Source organism: Callospermophilus lateralis, chromosome 18 (assembly GCF_048772815.1).
Source record: "Callospermophilus lateralis isolate mCalLat2 chromosome 18, mCalLat2.hap1, whole genome shotgun sequence".
NCBI classification, from domain to species: Eukaryota; Metazoa; Chordata; class Mammalia; order Rodentia; family Sciuridae; genus Callospermophilus; species Callospermophilus lateralis.
This window is the reverse complement of record NC_135322.1, coordinates 62,581,525-62,603,039: the sequence shown is the minus strand read 5'-3', so window position 1 is coordinate 62,603,039 and position 21,515 is coordinate 62,581,525. Positions and strand designations below refer to the sequence as shown.

The window sequence follows — 21,515 nt, the reverse complement described above, 5'->3', positions numbered from 1 at the left end:
ACGTGGCACACCTGCTACAGATGAGGGTCTGGCTAGGAGTCACATTGCCAATCCGTGGCAGGCTCAGCTCAGAGACCTCCACCCCCCCTCAGGCTGGGGGCCTCACAGGGGCACCTGAGGGCGGGGCCCTGGAGAAGCCAGCTGAGCTCCTTCAGAGCCCTAGCAAGCCCCACCCCGAGGAGGGGCCTGTGGGGGTATCTTAAGACTCCCTGGTGAGGTCAGCTGTCTCAGAAGCCGCAAACTCTTGGCAAGGTGGCTCTGACCCCTTGTCCCTGTCTCCCTGGGCTTTGGGCCCTGACCCCACATGCCCTCTGGGGCCCCCTCTGACATCAGCGGTCAGCCCAGCCCCAGCTGAGGTGGGCTCTTTCTCGGCAGCCCTCCCTACTCAAGCAATGCAGCAGAGGCAGCTGCAGGGAGCCTGAGACCTGTCCCTGGTGGCCGGGACTCTCTAGCCCCTTAGCCTTGGTATCTGTGGTAAGGACCAGGGCTTGGGGTGCCATGGGTGCAGAAGGCTGGAAGCTTGGTGGTGGTAGAGTGGGCTGAGGGTGGATGGGGGAGGGAGTTGGAGGACTGAAGGGGGGAAGGACGGAGGGTCAGGGTCACCACGGGGTTCAGAGAACAGAAGTGAGAATAAACGGGTGGAAAGTGGAGGGGTGAGGGCAGAGGTCACGGAGCTAATGCCTCTGTGGCGCTTCGGACGGGCCAGGCTGGGCCGAGGAAGAGGGCTGCGGGGGTGGGGTTGACCTGGGCTTTTAGCTTGTACCCACCTGACCTGGAGGGAGGAATCTGAGGTCTTGGGAATGAGACCTTAAGCTGTGAAGAAAGGGAAGGCAAAGACTGCCCTTTCTCTCTGTCCCTCTGCTGTCCCCAGCCATGGAGGGACAGACCCGAGGAAGCAGAGGCCCTCCAGAAAAGCCCCTCCCTGCCGCTGCCACCCGCAGCTTGTCCGCTGTGGGCGCCATCTTCATTCTCCTGAAGTCTGCGCTGGGAGCGGGGCTGCTCAGCTTCCCCTGGGCCTTCCACAAGGCCGGGGGCGTGGGGCCCGCCTTCCTGGTGGAGCTGGTAAGTCTCAGGAGGTGCTCTGTAGCCCTTTGTGGCTGCGTGGCCGCTTCGGCTTCCTGGGTGGAATCCGCAGGCTGCTTGCGCAGAGCTGCTTGTCTAGGAACCAGGCCTCTGGGGTCTTGCCCTCTATCTGCTTGGCTGATGGGGGAGGCCACAGTCCATCTCGTGGCCCTGGGCAGGAAACATTCTCCACCGTGGCTGGTGAGGTCAGTCACCAGCCTGAGCACCCCGTACATGAATCTGGCTCTGCTGCTAGGAAGGAGTCACCTTCGGGCATCCTTTCTCCTCCAGAGCTGCCCAGGAGGCCCAGGCCCCTGCCAGGAGCTCAGTGGGCAGAGGCTGGAGGGCTCCAATGGCTGCGGTGGAAGGAGGTGTGAAGGAGGTGTAACTGGTGAACCTCAGACTCTCTTGGGAGTTGTGAAGGCCAGACCTGGGACAGATTGCCAGACTTTGCTGTCCTGCCGTCACTTCATGGCCACTGGCCCTGGGGGAGGTTCTGGGCTGAAGCTCCTCTCATACTTCCTTCAACCCGCAAAGGTCTTTACTGAGCACCTGCTGGGTGTCAGGAACTTCTCTGGCGCAGAGAAATGTGGTATGGTCCTCACGGAGCCAGACATGACGGTGCTGGGGTGTGTAGAGCTGCGCAGCTGCCAGAGTCTGTTCCCCCAGCTGCTGGACAGAGCACCTCAGATGGGTGTTTAATGCCCCAGGAACATCTTCCCACAGTCTGGAGGCCAGAGTCGGTCAAAGGTGTCAGAGGGGCCCACTGCCTCCACGCTCTTCTGGCCCCTGGAAGCCCAGGGCCTGCAGCTTGTGCGTGACCACCTCACTGCAGACTCCACCTCCTGCTTTTCCTGGGGCCCCTCCTCTCTCCCAGAAGGATGCTCATCACTGGAATTGGGGCCAGCTGCATGATCCTGGCGACTTCACCTGAGGCTCTTAACAACATGCTTCAAGACTCTTCATCATCATTGACATCTGCAAAAACTAAGTCGAAGTCGCAGATTTGTGGTTTGGGGTACCATCCCTGCACGTGGTGGACCATTCTCTGCAAAAATGGTGATCAGCAGCACACACAGCACAGGACTGTCATCAGAGTTATGCCGAGTGGAGGAAGCCAGATAGGGACACAGAACAGGGGGAAAGGGAGGTCAGGGGTTTCTTCCAGGGAAAGATGGGCAGAGCTGGCTGGAAGGGGCCTGCGGACCTTCCAGGGACTGTGGAACAATGTGTGCCAAAAGGAGTGGGTGACCACGTGCATCTCCTGTGCAACTCCGATGACCCAGAAGGTCCTGCTCTTGATTCTGTGTAAATTCCATGGGAGGACTGGGAACACATCACCCTCCGTAGCTGCGGGCAGCCGTGTCGGGGAAGCACACTGATACCAGCAGCTTGCTTCAGATGCATCCATCAGTGGAGGCTGCGAGCTGCAGAGGCCTGCCCAGCGGGTGGAGACTGAAGCCATGAACAGGAGCTGCTCTTGGCCCAAGCTGGGAAGTGGGTGTGGTGCTCACTGCAAAATCATTCTAACTCTCCTGTATGTTTGGAAATCATGGTAAACAGTGGGGAAAATATTTCAGCCGACATAGAAGAGATTGGAGCACTGAAGGATGGCCACCACTTCTGGAACACTCTCCCTGAGAGGGCACTGAGCTAGGCCTGTCCCCTGCCATGGTGAGGCCTGCTGAGGTGGGCAGGCTGTGCCCATTTCACAGAAGGAACAGCAGGGGCGGATGGTCTGGCCCCACACAGCAGGCCACACACAGTTAGATTCTGGGCCCAGGCCTACTGTTCCTCCTTGGGTTCCTAACTGCACACACCCACACCCAGGCGATCCAGGGGAGTAGTTTAAACTCTCTGGACTCCTGTTGCCTCTTCTGTCCTGCTGGGGCAGGATGGGGTCAGAACCCAGGTCTGCAGAGCCAGAGTGGCCATTGGGTTCCACCTGCTCTGCAGCTCTGACTCAGGGTAGGGAGGGGTGGAAGCCCATCTGGTGGAGGCTGCAGGCTCCAGGCTCCACAGCCAGCCCCCAGCCTGGCCTCCGCAGAGGCCCAGTGGAGGCCCTGGGGCTGCTGACCTGAGCATGCATAGTCCCACAGTCTTTCTCTACAGGTCTCCTTGGTCTTCCTGATCAGTGGGCTGGTCATCCTGGGCTACGCGGCCTCTGTCAGCGGCCAGGCCACCTACCAGGGTGTGGTCCATGGGCTCTGTGGCCCCACCATCGGGAAACTGTGTGAGGCCTGCTTCATCATCAACCTGCTCATGATCTCCGTGGCTTTTTTCAGGGTAATTGGAGACCAGCTGGAGAAGTGTAAGTATCCTTGAAGAGTCAGAGTGACCCAGGGTACAGAGCCCTTAGTAAGTGGGACACAAGATACTGGGCAGGGCCCAAGGGGCTGCACATCCAAGTTCCCAACATGGTGGGGCAGGGAGATTCAAACTGATCATCAGCAGTAGGGCAGTGGTCATGGGCTGAACAGGAGAGACCATGCCTACATGGGATGTCCAGTGGTTGCAGCCCATTTCATGGACGGGGAGATGGAGCCAACTGCAAGAAATCCTTGCTGAAAGAGGCCCAGTAATGCCTTCAATTTTGAAATGCCTAAGTGACATGGACTCTTTCTGGTGTCCTGATAAGACTTTTCCTCTAAGCACTGCCTTAGCAGCACCTTACCAGTGTCCATATGTTCTGCTCTCATTTTTATACCATTCTGAATATCTGCTAGTTCTTGCTGTCATTTATTCTATAACTTATGGGATGTTTGAATTGTGTTGTTTAATTTCCATTTGTTTGGAAGTTTTTAGATCCTATTTTGGTCTCTACCTTCATTATTTTGTGGACAGAGAACTTGGTAATTTCAACTTTTTTGTTTGTTTTTTGCAGTGCTGGGGTTCCAACTGCTAGACAAGCTAGGCAAGCGTTCTACACGGAGCCACACCCCAGCTGTCAGTCTTCTGAGATCTGTTGGGACTTGGTCTGTGGCTTAGCACTTGGTCAGCCTCAGCAGCACTCTGGGTGCTTGTAGGGAGCTGTGTTCTGCAGTTGCTGAGTACAGCGTGCAGGAACGGGTGTCAGGCCAGGTGGGCAGCAGCCCTGCACAGGTCTCCTGTGGCAGCCCTGTTCATCTTTTTATTTTGTTCTAGTTATTTTCTCAATAGTTCAGCTGCAATTGCAGATTTGTTCATTTCTTCCTTTAATTCTGTCAATCTCTGCTTCTTGGTTTTTGAAGCTCTGTGATTAGGGACATTCTGTTATCGTTATGAAACATTCTGCCTTATCTCCGGGTGAGTCCACCTTCTTTGCTGTAGATAGGCCACTTGGCTCCCTTCGGATCAGGATGTGTGCAGTAGACATTGTTCCTTTTCTTGTACTTTGAACTTGACGGTGGCCTGGAATTTTAAAATGCATTTCTTGTAGACAGCATCTGTTCCGCTCTTGCATTTTTCTGTCATCTTGACAATCTCAAGACATTTAATTGGATTGTTTAGACTTAATTGGAATGTAATTAGTGATAGGGTTGGGTTTAAGTCTACCATTTACCATTTGTTTTTCTCTGACCTTTGACCCCTGTGTAAAAAGGTCCCTGTCCATGGGATTTTGGAATTAAGGCCACCATGTCTTAGGAAACACTGTCATACAGCATCACAGTTGGTCTCCCTGACCCTCCTGGTGGGTGAGTGGCCACAGAGTGCCTTGCTTCTCTCAAGTTTCCTGGTGGTGAACTGCTAGTGCTGTGCTGAGGAGGGCTGAGGACCAGTGTTGGAGCACCGTGACCCTGGTGCTGATCAGGATGCGAGTTGCCCTTTTGACTGGGGTGGAGCGTACCGCCCATGTTTCTGGTTAGGTATTTGGGGATATGACTTTCTTTGGCAAGCCCAAAGCTCCTGGGAAGGGGAGCTAATTAGATGTTGGGGTGTTTAGGGGAGTCAGTGAGTTGGGTAAAAATGACCACTGTAAGTAATGCTGAGGACCTCAAGAAATATCCTAGAAACTGCACCTCTGAGAAGAATCTGGCATAGCCCTGACACTGAACTGGAGTTTCCTGGTGGCTAGGGAGCTGGTGGGTGAGCGCCTGCTCTTTCCCATGACCCACCTGTGAGCTCCGGCATCCGCACCCTCGCAGCATTTCCAGCTCGGAGCACCTGCCCTGACGCTCCAGCTGCAGAACCCCACTGCCTCCTGCTCCAGTGGACGTCCTCTCCTGCCCCTCTGTCCTGCCTCAGATCTGCTCCATGTTAGCCCTCTAGCTGTGGCAGAATAGCAATAGCCCCAGCTTCTCTGTTATCCCTCCCCTGGAAGTGGGTGAGGTCTGAGCACCCTGTCCTCAAGTCAGGTGGGCTCTGGGACAGCTCTGTCCTGCAGATGGGCTGTCAGGAGGCTCCAGAGGAATCGCCGTCAGCTCAACACCCTTCCAAGATGTCCCGGTCCCCACGTGAGGCAGCCCTGGCTGGCTCAACTCTGCCCTAACTCTCCTGATTGGCGACCTGGGTCATGGTTTTCTAGACCACCAAGTGTGGGCTGCTGTTGAGCTGCAGCTAGGCCGTAGAGCAGCTCTCCACCAGAGTCACAGCCAGAAGTCGCCCGCAGGTCCCAGTCTGACCCCAGCCCCAGCCACCGAGCTCGGTGGCTCACTTGTGCCTTATCTCTGGCAGTGTGTGACTCCCTCCTGCCGGGCGGCCTGCAGCCGTGGTATGCCACCCAGCGCTTCACCCTGCCCATGCTCTCCATGCTGGTCATCCTGCCCCTGTCCATGCCACGGGACATCGCCGTCCAGAAATACACAAGGTACAGGGGCTGCAGATGCTTCCAGGCAGGGCAGCGTGCCAACTGGGTCTCCCCTTGGCAAATGCTGGCATTAGGAGGGATGAGGGGACTGCTGGGCTCTGGCTCCCCATTTGGAGAAGGGAAGAGATTGAAGCTTGTAGAAGCGACATTTGCCCCTGGTGGGAAACACAAATCGGCAAGAAGCTTGCTATGACATGACATTGTGTTCTTGAACTGTCACCGACTTGTCCTGCCCACAGCCACACACAGGCACGGAGACACGCACAGCTTTTTCTTGATTTTTTCCCCCCTGAGGCCTTGGGTTTACTATTGAAGAAAGGCATGTGGGGCACCTCCACCCAGGTTACACAGGCCTTTCCCTCAGTGCATGTGAGCAGAGGTAGATTTTTGCCTCTGGAACAATAGACGTGGCAGGCCACAGGGCTTCTGTGTCTCGTATGGCCGAGCCACGGTCTTCTCCTCTTCCTGAGGTTGACCGCTGGTACCCTGACCTGGGTGCCAAGTCCGAGCAGCTGACTGGCCTTTGTTAGTGAGGGCAAGTTACCATCCCCGAGGACGCCAGTGACATTAAAACTCCACATGCCCAGCCTCTTGGCCTGAGTGGCCAGTGCTGCTGCCCTTTGTACAGATGAGGGGACGCATGCTCAGGAGGAGAATGCAACCACGCTGGCCAGGGAGGGCAGGAATTTGGATGCCAGTGTGCACCTCCCTGCACTGGCTGTCGCCCAGTGTTGGCACCCTGACGCCCACCTGTCTGTGTCAGCACCCTAGGCACCCTGGCCTCCTGTTACCTGGCCCTGGTCATCACAGTGCAGTACTACCTCTGGCCCCATGGCCTCGTGCAGGAGCCCCGTCCCTCCCTGAGGTGAGTCTGCACAGACAGCTCTTCGTGGCCTGCAGAGGGAGGCCGCCGGGGAGCCTGCATGTGGGACACCTGGGCTTTCCTGCAGGGCCCTGGCCCTTCCTGTTTGGTCTCTCTCTTTCCTTATGCGTGACAAGGCCAAGGAAAGCCCACTTTCTTCTTTATAAAGGTTGCAGCCATCCCAAGGGATGACCAGCTACAGACCCAGGCCACACAGGTGCTGAAGGCCACACTAGCCTGGGGCTCCTGGCCATGGTAGATGTGTCCCTACAGGGGGATGCAGCAAAACCCAGCAGCCGGGTTGCTGGGGCAGAGGGGATTGTGAGGAGGCTAAGCTGGTGGGCTGCTAAGCTGGTGGGCCACTCAGCCAGGACAGAAAGTGGGGAGGGGGTGTTGGTAAGGACTCAGCGCTGTGGCAGGACTTTGGTTTGCACTGGGTGGGTCGTGAACAGCACTCTTCTGAGCATAGCAGGGATGTGACGTGATTTTCTCCTAAAAAAGCTCGCCTGGTTGTTTGTGGTCTCCAGAGTCGGGCAGAAACGGGGAGATCAGGCAGGAGGTCCACTGTGTCCTGACACTGAGGACCACAGGGCTTCCAGAAAGATGAGGTCAGATGCTGGATGTGCTGTGTCCGACTGGCCCATGGCAGGGCCAGCTCATGGCCTGTGGCTTTTGGGGGCCTGGGCTCAGTTCTGCTCTCTGGAACCTCTGGATGGTGCTGAGTGAGGGGCCCAGCATGTTCACCCTGCAGCAGGCCCACAGATCCCATGACAGGTCACAGGTCCACTCAAGGCCGATGGGTCACAGGTAGACAGAGAAGGGAGTGGATGGGAACCTGAGCTCTTGGCTTGAGTAGCCTGAGGGAAGGGCCAGGAGGAGGTCCCGTGGAGGCGGCTGGAGGTGTGGGACAGGTGTCGAGGCGCTGTCAGGCCCGGGTGCCTGCCGTTGAGGGCAGCGGCCAGGCTGGGGGGAGCAGGGTGGTTGGCGTTGGCATTTCAGGCCTCCAGCCCGAGGTCTGCACCCAGCCTCTGGTGCTTGGGCACTCGGGGCCAGTGGTGGAGGAGCGAGGAAGACCTGGCCAGGGGTGGTGAGTTAGGAGGCTGTGTGGGTGTCCTGGGGCTGCCAAGACACACGGCACACACTTAGCTTAACCTGATACAAGTGCGTCCTTCACAGTTCTAAAGGGCAAGGCCAACAAGAGTGTCACTGGGCTGAAGTGGGGTGTGAGTGTGAGACACCAGGGGAGAATCCGGTCCTTGCCTTTGCCGACCTACAGCTGCTGCTACACACGCCTCGGCTTGTGGCCCCTTCCTCCTCCTCCAAAGCCAGCCACAGTGTGCCTCTGACCCACCTTCTGTCATCATTGTCCCCTTCTACCATAGCCAGGCAGGGTTCTCTGGTTTCCAGTACGCTGTGATGATGTTGGGCTCCCATCTTGGAGCCCTTAACCACATCTGCCAAGTTCCTTTTGCCCTAAGGAACCACACCTGCAGGTTCCTGATGGGGACATGCACCTCTTTGGGGCCTGATTCTACCAGGAAATGCTTAGTCTGCCGGGGACAGTATTTGCTGCCCGCTCTGCTCTGTGTCCCCAGGGTTGCTGGAGGCTGGCGTGGAGAGGTGCTTGTGAAAGGAGGCTGGGAGCCCTGAGAGGGTCCACCTGGAGCTTCTGCCCGCGCACACCTCTGTCTCTAGGCCTGGAAGGAGGTCACACCCTCCTTGCATTACTGAGTGTGGGGTAGAGGCCGCCTCTGCCCCTGCCCTCTACTGCTCTGGCAGCAGACAGCTGGGAGGAGGGCAGGGGCTGCTTCCAGAGCAGGCTTGCCCCGTCCTGCCCACCTGGAGAGTGTCATGGTGTCCAGTGTTGGCAAAGACCTACTTAGAAAGCGTAGCACTTAACAAGCCCTTCTTCCATCCTCCAAAGCCTGTCGTGGGCTGGGGCTCAGCGGTAGATGTGCAAGGCCCTGGGTTCAGTCCTCAGCACCACATAAAAAATAAAAATAAAAAATAAAGGTACTGACATCTACAAAATAAATATTTAAAAGAAAATAAAAACCACATCTTGTGGGCTGAGATTGTAGCTCAGTGGCAGACTCGCCTCGCATGTAGAAGGCACTGGGTTTGATCCTCAGCACCACGTAACAAGGAATTGTGTTCATCCTCAACTAAAAGAGATTAAAAAAAAAACAAAACTCGTCTTGTAGCTGTGCTCAGGTGGGGCCTCTGCATGGTTTAAAGTTCATCCTCTCGAGTTGCGGGTGGTTTGCGTTCCCCTTACTTAACAAACCCTGTTCTTGTGACTCACAGCCCCCCGCCCTGGACGTCTGTGTTCAGTGTCTTCCCCACGATCTGCTTCGGTTTTCAGGTGAGTTCAGAGTGTGGCCGTTTCCGAGGCTCCCTGCTCCTGTCGGGGAGAAGTCCGAGGACTTGTTCTAGGGTGCCATGGGCTCTCGGCACCCACAGTGGCCAGAGGCTGTCTTCAGAGACTAAGTCAGTGGTTGGCGTCTGGCTTCCCTGGCAGGTTGTGAATTGTCATTGAACTTGGGAACCTAGTCCTCACCAGCAGCAGCTCTGTGTGTGCTAGGTTTGCAGTCAAGTGTGGGGACCTGGAGCCTGTCCCTCTCTGCAGAGCGCTGACAGACTGTCACCATGCGGGCAGGCCTGGGGCTGCCCTCCTATGCTCCAGGACACCATGCCTGCAGGTGGGTTTGTCCCAGGGGCCAGGTGAGAAGGATCGTGTCTCGTGAGGCTCACAGTTTGGAGGGACCAAGTGGCAGAGGCAGGCGAGGAGTGAAGGCAGCTGGTGTGGCCCCCCAGCAGAGGCGGGGGCAAGGACTCTGGAAGGACGGGGGCACAGCCAGGTGGAGGAGGGTCTGCCAGGCGGAGGCCGCAGCACGGGGAGCCCCCAGCATGCCAGCCTGGGCAGGCGGAGGGCGGTGGTGGAGGATGGGCGGCCCACACCCCCTCTGTGGAACTGGGGCTCCCTGCTCTCCTGGCAGCTGCCACCTTTTTTTGTGGTTTCCTTTGGGGAAGTTTTGCCTCCATCTCCTAAAAAACAACCACCTCCCCTCCACTGATGCCACCCCCAACCACAGGACTCTGCAAAGTAAGACCCAGCTCCGAGGACTGGCGCAGTCCAGCTTTCAGCCTCCAGTGCCCTCCCCTCCCACAGCCAGTCTCTGCTGTCGTCTGGCCTTTTTTTTTTTTTTTTTTTTGAGAAGCATTTTTGGAATATCTGAAACTCTCCTGTTTCTCATCTTTATAAACGACTCAGTGCCGCTGCTGGGGTTCAGCCAGCAGCTCAGGCGATTTTCTCACACCCAACATCTTGGGAGATGCGCAGCGTGGATTTGCTGTTGGCTGTGATCTGGTCTAGCTTGGCTGCCCCTCCTGGCCCCGGCCACATGGTGGGCGCCTGGCCCTGGCTTCACCTTTGTCTTGGCTGCCCCAGCTCTCCTAGCAACCAGGCCAGCTCCGTTTCCAAGGACACCCGCTGCGCTGCTTGGCTGCCTGACAGTGGGGGCAGGGTTAGGCCAGAGGTGGGGAGAAAAGAGATGATGGAGGCTGAGCAGCTCAGGGAGGGGCAGGTGGGCCTGTTGTCCTCAGGAACGGACCTCATTCAAACTGCCACCAGGCGCAATTAGCAGTGGACAGTCCCTCCCGCATGGCCTGTGCAGGCTGGGCGTGGGGCCTGAGGAACAGAGGGGCTGCTGGGATGATTCCAGCCGCCCAGGCCTCCCTGGGACCTCTGGGTTTGGTTTTACCTCTTTGTTGAGGGGCAGGTCACTTATTGTACGACCTGCCCATCTGAAGCGCACAAGCTGACGCAGTCACAGGCCTACAGCTGCCACCACCATCAATTTCAGAACATGTGTGTCAGGCCCCAAAAGAGCCCCCTAAGTGTCAGCAGCCGCTCTGCCTCCCTCTCCCAGCCCCCGCGGACCTCTGACCTGCTCTGTCCCTGGGTCTCCCCTTATATGCCTTTCATATACATGGGACCAGTGTCGTGGCACTGCGTCTTCCCCTCAGCACCACGTTTCCTTCACGTGGCGTGTGTCTGCTCCCTTCCTTGCTATGGCCCAGTAGCGTCCCACCCAACAGTTAGCCACAGTCTCTGTGTCCCCACCTCTGCTCGGCCTCTGTCACAGAGCAGCTGTGAGCCTGCACACACCAGCCCCCTCACCCCAACTGCCCTGCAGAGCAGCCACCCTGAGGGCCCCTCTTTGTCACCCACTGTCAACAGACAGAAGCCCCATGCAGGAGCACAGGGAAGGAGGCTTCCTGGTGCGTCCAGCACCCTGAGGTCTGCCCCCCGTTGGGCCCCGCCGTGCCTCTGCACACAGAGCTGAAAGCAGAGCCTGGGATGCGGGGGCACCTGGGGTCTGCTGTGAACAGGGGACAGTGTGTGGAGGAGCACCCTAAGGTCATGGCCAGGCGGAACTCCTGGCCGTCTGGGAAGTGTGCGTCCCAGGAGCGCCCCAGCATGGAGGAGCTGCGGGCCTCATCCAGAGTCTGCTGCCCGTGGCGGGGGGCTTGGGGCTCAGCTAGCCTGTGGCCTTCATCTCCTGGGGTTCAGGGAGACCCCAGGGAGAAGGCAGGCACACAGCTGCCCCAAGGGAGGTGCATCAGGGCTCACCCAGGTAGGGCCCGGAGGGATGAGGCCAGTGTGCCGCCCCCACCTCCGAGAGAGGAGCTCCATGAAAGGGCACTGTGGCCGGCTTGCTGACACGGTATCCCCAGCACGCACCAGCATCTGAGGGACAGGGAGGGACGAGGGCGGCTGCCGGGGAAGTTGGGAAGTCAGTGGGAACTATAGTATGGTTGTCAGCCAGGCCAGGCTCTGGGCGGACCCAGCCATGATCAGGCAGCTGATGGCTGCTGAACACCAGACCCAAAGGAGCACTTGTTGGGGCCAAGTGTGAGAGGGGACGCTGGCTCCAAGCAGGATGAGTAGGGCTGGGTGGCAGGTCAGCTGCAGAGGGGCCCAGGAGGGCCCTGCTCAGTGAGTGACCAGTGGGGCCGTGGTGAGCAAGGAACCAGGTGATGAGACCCTACCTGGGAGCTGGGAGCCTGGAGTGCGGAGCATGTGAGAGGAGGCAGCGTCCGTCCACCCTGGCTGCTCTGCCGTGCCAGTGCCACGTCTGCCTGAGCGCGACACCCAACCACAGGGGCTCTTGCGTCCCCTGCACGGTTTATGTGGCAAATTCTGTAAGAGGTGACATATTGCACATGAAGTATTCAGGTTTAAGTCTGCTCCTGAGTGACGCTGTCAACTCCGGGAGGCCCCTCGCTGCCTTTTCCCACCAGTGGCACCCATTCTACCTGAACCACTGTTCTGCCATCTGTCACCTAGAGCAGAGATGCTCCTGAGTGACGTTTGGCCACATCTGGAGACGTTTGGGCTGTCACAAATGGGGGGGCATCCAGGGGATCACAGCTGGAGTGCTACACACAATCCTTCAGTGCACAGAGCAGCCCCCACCAAGAGACTACCTGCACTCACAAAGCCAGTAGTGCCGAGGTCAGGAACCCTGCTGCAGACTTGTCTGAACTTCACCCCGCGGCATGCTCTCCCGCCTGGCACTGTGTTCATGGTGGCATGCCTGCGAGTCTTCAGGGCTCAGGTAGAGAGCTGGGCTCCCTCTTTTTGGAGCCATGCAGTCTTGCCTGTGTGAGTCTCCCGTGGTCTATTTATGTCTTCTGCTAATGCTGGACACACAGGGTGCTCCCTGCCTTTGGGCAGTATTCCCAGTCGCTCAGGTGGTCCTGACGCCTGCTGACCTGAGTCTCACTGACCACACTTCTGCCCTCCAGTGTCACGAAGCCGCCGTCTCCATCTACTGCAGCATGCGCAGCCAGAGCCTCTCCCACTGGGCCCTGGTCTCCGTGCTGTCCCTGCTGGCCTGCTGCCTCATCTACTCGCTGACAGGTAGGACCCTGCAGGGCACCCAGGGGTGGGCAGGGCGTGGCAGAAGGAAGGGGAGCCACAGCTAGTGCTGGCTCCACAGTTTCCATTCTGAGCGCCCCACAGGAACAGGTCCCGCTTGTAGCTCAGAGGGCTCAGGGGCTTGCCCAGGGCCTCACAACTAGATGTGCAAAGCTGAGAGTCACTCTCTGCTGTCCTCAAAGCCCCTGCTCCTGTGCCCATGCCCCTCCTGCTCTCAGAGACAGCAGCAGTGCAGCCCTCGTGACACCACATCGGGGTGGTTTGCAAGACACTTGCAGCTGACAGGCTCGGGTGCTTACGAACTCTGCGAGACAGGCAAACGGATCCTCAGATGTGTGGCTTAGAAAGGGGCCATGACATGCCTGAGGTCACGGGCACATTGCAGCACAGAGCCAGGTCTGAGGTGGGGCGGGGATGACTTCTGGCTGCTTCCCAGCCTGGTGGCTTTTTAACCCACCTGTTGGAGCCTCTGATTTGGAAAGGCTCGGGCTGCAGCAGGCCTGTAGGCAACTGTGGACTTCTGAAGTCACCCCAAGGGACCTCAGCAGAGCAGGGCTTGTCGGTCTAGCCCCGAGTCGGAGGACACCCAGAGCTGGCAGATCCCCTTCAGAAAGAGCCCGAGCAAAGCCAAGAAGGCCTCAGCTCCTGGCCAGAGGGTGTGCTTTAGGGCAGGTGTGACCCTGGTCACAGAGGCCAGGGGATTGTCCTTGAGTCCCAGGCCACCATAACTAGCTGTGTGGTTCTGGGTGACCACTGACCCAGGGCTGTCCGAGGAGCGGGCTGGGCTGGAGCAGGTTGGATTTTCAAGCACTGAGCCTCTAGCCTGGGCAGGCCCCTGGCACCAGCTGTGAGCAGACACCAGGGCTGGGCGGGCGTGCAACCCAGGGGCATCGTGTGCAGGCTGAGGGCCAGCAGGACGGCCTATGAGAAGGGCGGGATGGGGAGCCCTTCTGGAACCTTCGTTCGGCTCCCAGGGAAACCCGCGGGCCCTGTGTGTTGGGGGGGTTGGTCTTCTCTGTCTGGAGAGTGCCGGATGCTATGCTCCTGCTGCAGGGGCTTATGGCTTCTTAACGTTTGGGACCGGAGTTTCTGCTGACATCCTGATGTCCTACCCGGGCGATGACGTGGCCATCATCGTCGCCCGGGTCCTCTTCGCCGTCTCCATTGTGACGGTCTACCCCATTGTGCTCTTCCTGGGGAGGTGAGCCGGGCGGGGGTGGCTGGCGACTAGTGGGCGGGTTCAGCCTGTGGTGGGGCTGTGTTATCTCAGAGGAGAGAGGAGGAAACCAGGCACGGAGGGCCTGGGGAGTTTACCCAGAGCTGCCCAGTGCTGCACAGTGAGCGCCAACCAGGACTGGGTCCAGCCACACGCGCTGGACCTTCCCCCGTGCTGCACTCTGCTGGCAGCCCATCTGACAGTCGCTGAGCCCTGAGGGTTGGGGGTCTCCTGGGGAGTAAGCACCTGGGGGCAGAACAGGGGACCGGAGGAGGACTTGGGGACTGGCAGTGCCCAGCACTGGCTGGGGCCCCTGGGGTGCCATGTTTCTGGGTCGGCACGGTCTCCAGGTCTGTGATGCAGGATTTTTGGACAAGGAGCTGCAGAGGGACTCAGGGGCCCCTGGTGCTAGCTGACCCCACGGGGCCGTGGGTTCGAGTGCTGCTGACCATATTGTGGGTCGCTGTGACGCTGGCCATGGCCCTGTTCCTGCCCGACCTCAGCGAGATCATTGGCATCATCGGGGGCATCAGCTCCTTCTTCATCTTCATCTTCCCGGGTGAGTGGCCGCCTCCAGGCTTGCTCCCCTCCCCTTGCACTGGCACAGCTCTGTGGGGCCTTAAGGTTCTGGCAGGTGGGAGCCCTGTGGGCAGGCTGCGGGCCCCAGGCAGGCCCCTGGTCACCAGGCATGTGGCCTGAGGCTTTGCACACCTGCCCTGGTTTAGCAGCTCAAGATCCCACGGATGGGGAGGCCCAGGCCAGAGTCCCAGGAGGCTCAGCCGGAGCGTGGCAGGGCCGAGCCCACTGCAGCTTCGTCCACATGCCGCTGCTGCCTCTTACTGCAGGATGAGGCTTAATTTTTTAATTGCAGTGAAACTCACATAGCTCCAGGTGCAAAAGACACGAGGGACGTCCCCACCCGTCCCGGAACTGGAGGCACACTCCCTTTCCCGAGGCGAGGGCTTCCTGAGAGACCTCCCGGTGTTGGCACGCTTTCCAGTCCCAACCCGGCGGCGTTCTCCCCAAAGGAACCCGGCCAGGGCCCGCAGGGGCGCGCTTCAGGGCCCCGGGAGCCCTGGGGGGACAGCTGAGGCCCACAGGCCTGCAGTTCTGCTGGGAGAGCAGCCACATTGAGCAGGTAGTAAAACTGGGGAGCCTGGAGCCAGACACCCTCAATGCCGCAGTCCGGCTGCCATGTCAAACAGGGAGGCTGGTGCCCCTGGGTGGACCTCCAGAGACCCAACAGGAAGTGAAGTTCAACTTGGGGCCAAGGAGGAGGGCAGCGAGGGCGTCACCAACAGCCTTGGGGGACAGATGTTGACATGGAGGGCCGGGGAGAAGCTGGGTATCAAGAGGCTGAGGACACTTACAGAGTGGGAGCAGCAGGCTGTCTGGAGGGTTGAGCTCAGGGTGGACGGGGGGGGGGGGGGGGGGGGGGGGTAGGGGGGCTTCCTCCATCCTGGGAAGAGCTCTCCCAGCCGCGCGCCCTGAGCTCCTATCTGGGCTCCATGTTCTGGTTTAGCTCCCGCTGGGTGCCTTGAGTCCCAGCCCTCCCATGCGGGCTGGGGGTCGGTGGTGGGGATCCCGTGGGCCCTCCAGAGCTACTTTAAAACAGGTACAAAGAGGCAAAGGGAAAAGAAGCCATGTCTGCCAGCCGCTGCGCGCCTCCAGGTGCCAGCCTCATCTGCGCCAGACCCTCACTGACGCTGCTGTGGGCGGTGTTGTCACTGTCCCTGAGAGACTGAGGCTCTAGAGGCCATTGTCACCTCTGGCCAAGGTGTTGGAGGGGTGCTGAGCTGGAACTCCCCCCACCTGCCTGACTCCAAGTTGAGCCTCAGGCCCCCACATTGTGCCACCTAGCCAGGAGGGACTGGCCTGGGGGCCACCTGAGGTCACCTGGGTGTTGACAGCCCTTGGCCAGCCTTGGGTTTGGTAAGGAAGAACTGGGCTGACTGCATCTCTTCACAGGTCTGTGCCTCATCTGTGCCGTGGGCGTCGAGCCCATAGGACCAAGAGTCAAGTGAGTGTCCTCAAAGCCAGGATGGTGGCTTGGGTGTGCCCATGGACCAGGAGTGAGAGTGCTTCTGTCCACCTTCTCGTGTGGATGAGAAACACAGGCCTCTGGGGAGGGGGCATCCCCATGGTAAGAGGATAGCTGAGCCAGATGGGTGCCCAGCCAGCAGTGCCCGGCCTATGCACATCCACCCGGTCCTGACTACTTGGCTAGACCCAGGGCAGGATAGGCTGCCTGCTGGTGGAGTCGGGGAGCTGGGTGGCAGGCTGGACCCAGGGCTACATGCAGTGTCCTCAGACAGCAGGTCTTGCTGGTGCCCTGGGTGCAGCCACGCTGGGCCTGTTACACACCACCACCGTCCTTCTGGGGAGCCTCCACCACCAGGATGAGGCCGGTCAGGAGACAACAGGACAATGTGGGGCTGGTTCCCATTCACAGGTGCAAAGACAGAGGCTGGGCAGGTGGGGACATGCTGCTCTAGCGTTTTAGGGCCACCAGAGCAGATTTGCACCTCCTGAGGCCGAACGCATGGAAAGCGCCCTCTCCCAGCCCTGGGGACCAGCCTGGGCTCAGGCTGCTGGTGGCCGCTGTGTCCTTGGCTTATAACTGCTGTACCCGTCCACGTCTGCCTCCGTCCTCCTGTGGCCATCTGTCTCTGGGTCTCAAGTCCCCCACTGCCCTTCTCTTAGAAGGACATCTCCTCACAGATCCTCATGCCGTTACTTCTGCAAAGACCTGTTTCCAAAGAGGTCACACTCATGGGTCCCAGGTGGACGTGAGCCTTGGGGGACACATTCAGCCCAATTCAGACACTCTGAAGTCACAACAGCCAGGGTATGGCCCGGCTATGTCCCTGTCCCCCAGTCCCTCTGGACTTGAGCTCAGCTTCTCCAAAGAGCAGGCTCAGCGTGGCTTCTCCCCACCTGAGCTCAGAGCTGACCCTGGCCACCTGGCACCCTAATGGCATGTCTCTGGTGCGCTCTTTGGAATCTTGCTCTTGGGCTCTGTCCCATGATCCATGCTCATCACGGTTTTTATTGGAGAGCTTTCAAGACGATTTTCTTCCTCAGCTGCTCTCGTCCTCCTGAACCATCGAGCGGCTTCAAGGCGTGCTGTGGCTGGTCACACCTGCCGTCCCTCCACTGTGTGCGTGGGTGCCACTGACATGTGCTCACCAGAGATGCCCCTCCTGGCCCCTGGGTCCTCCTAGCCTCTGTTGACAGGGCCAGAGCCATCTCTGGCCACCCTGCTGTTGGTGGGAATCTTCTCATTGCCCCACCTCCTTGACTCACCTGATTATATTAGGAAGCTTGCGAACGTGGCCCTGGCATCCAGTCGCCGCCCCACACCTCCACCACGCTCCTCCCCCAGAGGGTGTGTGACTGTGACTTACAGCTTTTATCTCATCCCTCATTGAGGGGCTTAAGTAGATGAGAAGAGGGGAGTTTGAAACAGAGCCCTTCACCCCTCAGTTTCTTTTTCTCTGATAAAATATTGGGGAGGAACAAGATTATGAACTAAGAGATGGAGTGAGGAGGTTTTGGGAAATGCCTGGGTGCTTTATTTCCCAAAGTTGACTCAGAAACCCATCCCCTCAGGTAAAGGAGAGAAAAGAATTTTCTCAAAACCGGTGACTCCCCTGGGGTCCAGCAGCACGTTTCCAGGCCGGCTTCGCTCGTGGGTGCAGGGCCGGCTTTGCCCGGCGCTGACGTGGTGCGTTGAATTGGCAGGTGCTGCTTGGAGGCCTGGGGCGTGATCTCTGTGCTGCTGGGCACCTTCATCTTCGGGCAGAGCACAGTGGCAGCTGTCCTGGAGCTGCTCTGAGCAGCCCCCACCTCTATCCCTGAGACCGGTGCGGGCTTCATCATGAAGATGCTGGGCAGACAGACAGCTTCCGCCTTCCAGGCTGCCCGGTGGACTCTGCTCCTTCCAGGATTTCTGGTGAGGAAAGACTGCATTAGGTTCTGGCAGCTGCTGTGACAAACCACCACACACAATGACTCAAAGCAACATTAGCGTGCTGCTTCCAGTCTGGAGGCCAGATTTTGCAGTGGAGGTCTGGTGGGCCGTGCTCTTACTGTTGGTGGCTGTTGGTGCTCCTCCGTGACCCTGGCTTGCAGATGTCACTCAGCCTCTGCTTTTGTCTTCACCTGGCCACCTCCCCTTTGTGTGTCCAAATCTCCTCCTCCTCACAAGGATACCAGCCCTTCCTTTGGGGCCATCCTCATTAAGTATATCCTCCCCTGAACTTGACTGCATCTCGTCTCAGTTACTCAATTAGGATGTATAAAGATCCAGTATCCAAATAAGGTCACATTGGCAAGGCCACTTGGCGTGTTCAGTCACCCCGCCACCCCGCCACCTGCCTGCAGCAGCTGCCCTCACCCGGGAGGGCCCCATGCCATCAGCAGCCATGTCCCCTCGGTCTCCAGCTCGTCCTGTCTGGACACACCTGGTCCACCCAGGGGGAACGCAGTCCTGTGGGGGGCCCCCTTGAGGGAGCACAGGGTCCACTGCACAAGTGGCAGCTGAGGCGTGGGAAGGCCAGGGCTGCCTGTCCTGCAGGCTGCAGTGCTGAGTCATAACCGACCTGGGCTTGAGCTCCACTGTCTGCTTCCTCTACCGCATGCTCCAAGCAGAGGAGTGACCACAGGAGGGGGACGTGTGCTCAGCCTGTGGACGGGGTGGAGCCCCTGCCAGCCTCCTTCACAGCCACTGGGGGAGGGGCGTGGCTGCAGGCAAAGGCTCTGGACCCTGTGAGGGGACGCAGGACCTCTCTCCCAGTCCCCTTGAACCAACACCATTGTGACCTGCCCACCCTGTGTCCAGCGGCCACAGGGTTCTCCCAGACAAAGGCTTAGGAGCCAGGACGCACACCAGGCACAGTGCTCTAGCAGGTGAGCTGAGGATGGTGGCCTTTGTTGACACCTGCTACCTCCAGGGCTTTGCTGCATGGGCCAGAAGGCTGGGCCAGGCTGAGGCTGTTCAGAGAATCCAGAAATAACAAAGCAGGCACAGTAAGGGTCCTGCCATGAAGGGAGGCCACGTGACTGGCTTTGAACCTGACCGTGCTATCTCAGAGCTGCAGGGAATGTAGGAACTTTCATCCTGGCCCAGTGGAGCCGGCTACTGTTCCTGTGTTTTCACTGTGAAGCTCGAGGGTGGTGCTGCACCTACAGCCGCTAGGGTGTCTCTCACCAAGAAAGGCAGCTGCGTTTCCAGAAACCTCCAAGGTTGGCAGAGGACACCGAGTTTCCTAGCAGTTATGGGAAAAGGGAAATGGGAGGATTCGAGGGCTCCCCCAGCAGAGCGACACAGGAGGGAGTGGACTGGCATTAAAGGTAAGGGGAGGAGAGGGCAAGGGCTTTAGGGTGACCGCATTGCCACCAGGACCAAGGATTCCAGCCAGTTCTGTGGCAGGTTCAGATGTGAGCCACACGTTGGCCATCCCAGCACAGGGACAGCGGCCTGCCAGCAGAGGGAGGCCCCTGGCTGTCTGACCTGGGGAGGAAGGTGCTGACGGCCTTTTGGACTGTCCTGCTCAAATGCCAAGTGGCGCCTTGAGGTCTGTGTGGGACAGGGAGGCAGAGGGCCGAGGAGGGCGGGTGTGGGGCTGAGCCTGCAGGACCCAGGCTGACCTGGGTCACCGGCTGGCTGTGTGGTCCTGGCCCAGCCTGTGCCCTCTCTGAGCAGTGCCTGCCTCAGGCCACCGCCACAGGGACCCGCCATCAGTGTGCTCCCCGCCTCCGTGTCCTTCTGGCCCCACGTTTCCATCCTCTCGTCCTCCAACACAGGCCTCCACAGCCCTCCCCTCAGGACCACGGTGAGGATGAGCAGGGGGTCCCCTACAAGCCCCAACAGAGCCTGGCCTGTCCCAGCTCCTGGTCAATGGGGACAACTGCTTGGGTAGAGATGCAGGTGCCTAAAGCCACCTCTTCCAAGAGACCACGTGACACATGTGTACCAAGGGCCTCGCCCTGCGCTGAGCACCTGGGGAGACCTGTCCACGAGCTCAGCGTCACACAGAAGGCCCTGTGCCACGGGGCCACCTCTGAGGCCTCCCATGGACAGTCTGGGTGGAGCAGGGCCCTCGAGGGTGCGTCGGGGAGCTCTGTGCAGGTGAGTCGGTGGGGACTGTGAAGTTCCTGTAATATGATTGACAGCTTCGTGGTGACGATCCCGGGCTTCGGTTGTGCCCGGTGCCACCCCTCCCCAGCCCAGGACCACAGTCGCCCCTGGCTTGCGGTTCCGGCTCTGGGCGGGGTTTGTGGGTCCTGGTACTGCCTCCCGCCCCGGGGTTTGCAGGTCCTGGCGCTGGTGGGAAGGAGATGCGGGGTGGCCTCCCTTGCGGTTCTGCAGCGCATCCTTGCCGTGACCTCGTCAGCGCCGTGCTCCCTCATGACTCGGTGCAGTCCTCCCTCTGTTCCACCTGGCGACTTGGCCAGGGTTCCAGGGCCCCAGACACCAGGCGCTCTGGCACCCAGTGTCCTGCCCAGAGTGGTGTGTGCGTCTGTGACGAGGCGCGTCCTCTGGGTATTTCATTTGTGCTGCGGAGGGAGCCCAGGGCCCTGCACCTGCTAGGCGGTGCTCCACCACGGAGCTGCCCCTGGGCTCCCCCGGGCACACTGCAGATGGCCTCTGGACGATGCGGCCCCGAGACATCGTGAGTGTGCAGGCCGTGGTCAGCGTGATGTTCCGGGAATAACGGCAGGGAAGGTGGGGACGTGTCCAGTGCAGGTGCAGCCATCTGGCTGGACCACCTTGCACCCACCACAGAGCACCCTGCCCGTGGCTGGCGACTCTGGCTGCGCAGCCTGGGGATGCACAGGGCCCGCTGGCTGCGGAGTGTTCTGTGCCTGCTGCTGCTCGTGGGTATTTGAGTTGTCTCCCCCTTTTGGCTGCTGTGGCCAGGGCCGCCGTGAATACTGGTGCACATACTTGTTTGAATGTCTTTTAAAAATTCTTGTGGGTATAGTGTGAATCCAGAAATAGAATGGCTGGGTCATAGGGTAATTCGGCCTTTAACTTTTTGAGGAAACTGATTCGGATATTAAGGGTCTTCCCCCGCCCCCCACCATGGAGTGCAGGGTAGTTGGACACAGGGTTGCGGGTAGGTGGCTCTCGGTTAGAATCCACCTGAGCTATTTGCTGTGTGACCTCTGGCAAATTACTTGTCCTCTCTGTGCCTTCGTTTCCCTGCCCAGGATGGTGCCAAGTGCTTGATTCTGTGCGTGGCTCTGAAGTGTCAATCAAGTGGAGCTCTTATGCCTTTTAGGGTTGAGATGTGTTCTCTTCAGAGCCTGATCCCACCCACCCTGCCTGTGAGGGGGCTGCCAGCAGCCCAGGAGGTGTGTGCAGGGGGTGCAGGGCGCCCCTGTTACGCCTAGAGAGACTTGGCGCTGAGTCCTAAGGGTATAGTGGCCCCCTTGGGGTGCCGCTGTAGGTCCCTGCCCTGCAGGAGGAAGGCACAGGCTGGGGGCTGGCGCCAGGGTGCACCTCAGGACAGCAGGCCTCAAGCCCTCCCCACTGTCCCGGACGCGTGGGGTGCCAAGGGGAGGGCTGGGCAGGTGGCATGGGCAGGCTTGGGAAGAGGTGCGTCGTGGGTCTGCTTCCTGGGCCATGGCCTGC

At 59.3% G+C, this 21,515-nt stretch overlaps 1 protein-coding gene across 1 annotated transcript; it reads left to right on the top strand.

Moving 5' to 3' along the window:
* The first annotated feature begins 873 nt into the window (after window positions 1-873).
* Window positions 874-17,711, top strand: Slc38a8 (solute carrier family 38 member 8). The gene is made up of 10 exons (XM_076839362.1): window positions 874-1,062; window positions 3,175-3,373; window positions 5,716-5,848; window positions 6,612-6,713; window positions 9,018-9,075; window positions 12,525-12,639; window positions 13,711-13,858; window positions 14,224-14,432; window positions 15,842-15,893; window positions 17,618-17,711. The coding sequence occupies exons 1-10, from the start codon at window positions 874-876 to the stop codon at window positions 17,709-17,711; spliced, it is 1,299 nt and encodes a 432-aa protein (XP_076695477.1).
* The last annotated feature ends 3,804 nt before the right edge of the window (window positions 17,712-21,515 follow it).